The following is a 5,068-nucleotide window of genomic DNA, read 5'->3' as shown; positions in this document are numbered from 1 at the left end:
TAAGAGGGTTAGGAAGAGGTGACACTTTTGACCAAGTTCAAGGGTTGGATCAATTGGCTGCACTTGATGATTTGCAATTACCAAAGCTTGATTTTGGAGCACACAACACAATAGTTTACACTAAGGGTACGTAGTTGAATAGGTCAAGTTGGATGGAGGAGTAAGAAAGGAAGATCTTCAAAAAGCACAACATATAGCCTTGCACCGTGTGGGTCTCTTAGACTCTTATAAGTAAATTGAGCACCTTGGTACTCTACCCCTTAAAGACATAATAGAAATAAACATTGCTGTACATAAGTGTCTCGTGAAGACCAGCGTTAAAAGGCACTGTAGAAGTGAAGACTAGTGTTACTTGTACACGCGCGTGGAGTGTGAATAGGTGTAAAATGAGCCTGAAGGGGAGGGGGGGGGGGGGTGGTAAGGCAGAGGCAGTCCCAGACAACAGCTTGGGGTGTGAAACAGGCTGTTGGCCCAGGAGAGGGGGAGGCAGCAGGCTATACTGAGCTGTAATAAAGCATTTGAATATTGAAATCTCACAGCTTTCAATGTTCCTCTTTTCTGATCAGTATTGGAAACAAGCGCAAGTGCCTCAACTTTAATGGTATCCAGTCCCCCTTCTCGCTTTCCTCTTCTCATCCATCCATCCAATCCGATCCAAAGTATTTGAAACGAAAGATAGTCCCCCCCATCTCTCTCTCTCTGCCTCCCCTGCCACAAACACAGACCTGCAGAGAGAGAGAGAGAGAGAGAGGAGGGCCACAGTAAAGAATGAAGACAAAAGATAATGAAAAACCAAAACAACAGCAACAGCAACCAAAAGGAAGGGGAATGATAGGTCTTATCTAGTGTTTGCTATCTTCATGTGGAGCAATGGAAGGGGGTTCAAATTGAGGACTGTAACTTAGTGTTGTCTTCTCTCCCGAGATCCCTCTCTCTCTCTCTCTCTATCTGTGCATCTTCCTCTTCTTGTTTTACTTCCAGCTGCCCACCAGCCGCATCCTTTTCTGCCGCCTGCTCTCTGTCTCGAAGGAGATCCGTTTTCCCCTTGTAGACCCTCATGTTATGACACTCCTTTTGCCCTCCTCTTCCAAGTTCCCATCCACTTCTATTATTATGAATCAAGATGGTTTTAGCTAAACATTATTCCTGAGAGCTAGGAGATATGTCTGCTAGTGGCCGGCCTCAGAGCTCCTCTCCTCCCCCCTTACCCCCCCATGCCCCCTCCCCTGCCCCCCTTTCTTATAGATCTGCCGTCCTGAACCTCCCATCAGCTGCCATGGAGACCCGACCAGCACCTCAGACCCCTGAGTGGCCCCCTGCCTTCTGGACCTCTGAGAACTCCTCCCCTGGATCCTCCTCCTCCCCGTTAGGCCTTACTGAAACTGAGAGTGAAGAGGAGGATTGCGGCGACTACATGGCAGGACTGGCTGAGCAGATAGCTCATTCCATGCTCCAAGATGACGACGACGACGACAAACACGACAACTGCAAGATTGCTTCTCTCTCCATTGAGCAAACAAAAAGGGCCTGGACCTCTCAGGTGCCATGTTTTTTCTGTTTGTTCTAAGCTCTCAGTCCTGCACTAAGACTGCTCAATTAGATGAGATTTATGCCTTGTGGAGTTCTCTATGTTCCAAGTCCTCAGTCCGCTGGTAATGGACTCCATTAGACCACTCAAATGTATGAAAATTGTTCGTGCAGTTTTCTATCTGTTCTAAGCTCTCCGTCCTCTAAATGAGATTTGTGACTGATGTAGTTCTTTCTGTTCTAAATCCGCAGTCCCTGCGCAGGAGCTCCGTTTGACCCATTAACATGTGATACTTGCGTCTTTTGCAGTTTGTTCTATCTGTTCCAAACTCTCTGTTCCTTTGACCACTCAACTTGAGTAAATTCTTCTGATGCAGGCTTCACTTTCTACATCGCCCCAGTCCATCTTGTCTGGAGGAAGCGCTTCCTGGAGCAAGGGATTGAAGAACCCTAAATCTACCTCCCCTGTTTCTTCTTCTGGGCTTTCTTCCCCTCCCTCCCCTCCTCCTGCCACCCATGTGGAGGAAGATGCCCTAGACCTACTGTATGTGGAGCTGATGAGACTGAGGATGGAAGAAGAAATGAAGGCCTATGCCTCCGCTCAGATGTCTTTCACTGCTGCTGTTCATCAGGATTCCAGTCTGTCTTGTTCAAGGCAGCTGGGAGGTGCATCAACGCCAGCTCTTAGCTCAATACCTGCCTATGCCCAGCCCAAAGGCTACTGGGCCACACGTGCCAGGAGTCATAGCTCTGTTTGCTCAACGCAGGTGGCAGAAGGGCAGTCTAACAAAGGCGAGGTATCCTTCTTCTCCATCTTCATTGATATTAATTTTGGAATAATCGCATGTTGGGTGCTTAATCGAATGGTTTGTCAGTTAGTGCGAGCACTGCATCACTGATGAACATCTAAGGAGTGTAGTTATAGTAATTGAAAGTGATTATACTTCACCGAGTAATGTTTAGGGTTTCAAGAGTAAATGTTATAAGGTGGTCTGAACTTTTTCACGAGCAGCCTGGTACGGAGAGAGTTATGAGTGGATATGGGTTTTACTCACAGTATTAGCATAGACCTCTTGGAAGGCCCAAAACAGAGTGACGGAGCCGGGCGGATTGTTATCGTAGTGGGATTTAATTTTTAGATGCTTTATTACAGAGTGACACTGTCAGGCGGAATGTCAACATGCAACTGTAGGTGGGGATTTAGTAACGGTAGGATCGGGTGCAAGCAAGTGGTTGGACATTGCCTCGGATATCATCAGGGGTGATTATGTGAACTGGAATCCTGTTCTTTGCCTTTTTCCCCTAAGAACCTTGTGCTATCTGAGCTACAAGAGCGACAGATGGACGGCTAAAAGGGATATTGGCAGTTTGTACTGGAAGTTTGTTTTTTCGTGAGTTTGTGTGTTTCGAGAAGGGTGCGAGAGGCGGTTGCGGATGTGAATAAGGGTTTGTTATTTTTGCTGCAGCAGTTTGATCTTGGTAGAAGCGCCAATTCAAATTGGGGCGGGCAGCAAATGGTGCAGCAACAGCAGAACCTGTCCGTGCACCACCATCACTACCATCCACACCACCCGCATGGCTCCAATTCTCATGTCAGATCGAGAAATGGAGCCGCCTGGGCACCCCACCAAGTGGGCTATCAGCATTACCCGCCCTCTCTCCCCGCCGGCCCCCAACAGAGAAGCGGATCTGGCATGCGGGCTGTCTTCTTGGGTGCCCCAGGCGCTCGTGAGTCCGGTGGCACTGGCGTGTTCTTGCCTCGGAGGACAGGCCATGGACCAGACTTCAGAAGAAAACCAGGTTCGTTCTCTGAGTTTGCCCTTTTGGATTTGTACGTCATCTGTAAAGAATCTTTTGGTGTTACGTTAAGATGGTACGAGTTATAGGTACACATGCAACTCACTCTCTGAGGAGTGCTCGTTTCTGTGACATTTTCCTGAGCGATTGCACCAATCAACTAGCATCCGGCTTCATTTACTGCATTCGATACTATGCTGGAACCCTGAGGCTCATGGCCCCCTCTGAAGGGCTCTTTGATTGTTAGTGGGTATGCATTAGCCCACGTTGCATTTGTCCCATCTGTCGTAGTTTCTTACAGATTACAAGAAATCTCAGGCATTCTCCCACATGGGTCTGCGACTTTCCTGATATCAGACAGATCATGTACTTCTGCAAGGGAGCCTCCGCGTCACTACTCTGTGGGGTTACAGGGTTGCTTTCTAGCAGGAGCTCATGGTATCACTGATGTCGCATGGGAATAACATAGGGTTGGCCACAATGAAAAGGGTAGAGAATTCATTGTTTGCGAAGTCATACCCGCAGTTTCTTGTACGCAATGTCTCTTGACAGGAAGGGTTCAAACCGGAAGCATCAGACAGATCTGATAGCTGCAGATTTTAATGCACAGGACTGCAATCGAATTGCCTGCTACTTTGTGTGGGTTTTGGTCCTTAAGAGATGTCATGTGCTGGTCAAGGTTTTGGTGCTCTTGGCGACTATCATGTCTGATTTTTTGGTGGATCTTGTGTTTCAGCTTGCTCGACGGTTCTCCTTCCGTCTCGTATAGTGCAGGCACTAAACTTAAACATAGAAGATACCCTTTCCTGCCCATTGTCGGCCCTTGCAACAGTTGCTGCGCGCAGCCGGGGTAAGGATTCAGGATGCCTTCTCCTTTTCAACATTCAAGCTCTTGGTTAGTAGAGTCACATCATACCAAGAAACTAACGAATGTGGGTTATGTCTTTGCTTTGCATACAGATTCCTCGTCTTCCAAACCAAATCATCCACCTACCAACTCGAGTACAAGCCCTAAGAGCAGCAGCACTGGCTGGAAGCCTCTTCATTCTCAGCTACAGGAGGTGGCTCCTGATGTCAGTCTTCCTACAGAGTGGACGTACTAAATCTTAGGCTTAGCCTGGGGGGTATAGGAGTAGCTGCACCTTCCTTGTAATTAATTATTTCCCTAACTACGTTACCCTATTTTGCTTAACCTATTCTAAATTCCATTGGGTGAGATGAATAAGAAGAAACATTGGATCAAACGAACGCATGGTGGATAACCTTATGGCACATAATTTTACTCCTTATTTGTTGCAATAAATAAGGTTTGGCCAATAGGCCCTAGTCTTTGTAGTTCCATTTTTAATCGGAGATTTTATAAAATGTTTTTGCCTCAAGCCTTTAAGCATTTACCTTACGTCTCTTGAACAGTTATTGAAAGATTCTGAACGGTTTATTCCTGCCCTTCTAACTGATAATGCACTGGTAGGTTGTGCGGTCTCTTATGCGTAGTATGCCAATGGCTTGATACATATGTAGCTTGCTAATGACTCGTGTACAGAATAGTACATATTATGTTATAAGCTGTACATATTGGTGTCCTTTCTCTCTTTTCTTGTATACTTAATTCTCGTGTACAGAATAGTACATATTATGTTATAAGCTGTACATATTGGTGTCCTTTCTCTCTTTTCTTGTATACTTAATTCTTGTAGCTATATAATCCTTGACCCATGTCGTTGGTACAATGATCCTGGAACTT

General features: G+C 46.4%; 1 protein-coding gene across 2 annotated transcripts; it reads left to right on the top strand.

Moving 5' to 3' along the window:
* Positions 1-557: 557 nt before the first annotated feature.
* LOC148018215 (uncharacterized) lies at positions 558-4,716 on the top strand. Of its 2 annotated transcripts, none has more exons than XM_087661797.1 (5): positions 558-1,540; positions 1,905-2,324; positions 2,997-3,327; positions 4,061-4,174; positions 4,285-4,716. In XM_087661797.1, exons 1-5 carry the CDS (start codon positions 1,163-1,165, stop codon positions 4,425-4,427), a joined length of 1,386 nt encoding a protein of 461 aa, XP_087517923.1. In that variant the 5' UTR covers positions 558-1,162; the 3' UTR covers positions 4,428-4,716. The 2 variants fall into 2 exon arrangements, with proteins under 2 accessions (XP_087517923.1, XP_087517922.1); XM_087661796.1 differs by having other exon boundaries at positions 2,994-3,327.
* The last annotated feature ends 352 nt before the right edge of the window (positions 4,717-5,068 follow it).

Source organism: Lygodium microphyllum, chromosome 21 (assembly GCF_053477565.2).
Source record: "Lygodium microphyllum isolate KBCC chromosome 21, Lygodium_microphyllum_v1.1.10, whole genome shotgun sequence".
In the NCBI taxonomy this organism is placed as follows: Eukaryota; Viridiplantae; Streptophyta; class Polypodiopsida; order Schizaeales; family Lygodiaceae; genus Lygodium; species Lygodium microphyllum.
The sequence above is the reverse complement of the archived record's forward strand: the minus strand, read 5'-3'. Positions and strand labels throughout refer to the sequence as shown.

Excerpts from the sequence above, each read along its gene's own strand:
- LOC148018215 (XM_087661796.1), top strand. The coding sequence starts at position 1,163 with ATGTCTGCTAGTGGCCGGCCTCAGAGCTCCTCTCCTCCCCCCTTACCC. Across the intron at positions 3,328-4,060 it reads AGACTTCAGAAGAAAACCAG|CTTGCTCGACGGTTCTCCTT; the intron begins GTTCGTTCTCTG and ends CTTGTGTTTCAG. Across the intron at positions 4,175-4,284 it reads AGTTGCTGCGCGCAGCCGGG|ATTCCTCGTCTTCCAAACCA; the intron begins GTAAGGATTCAG and ends CTTTGCATACAG.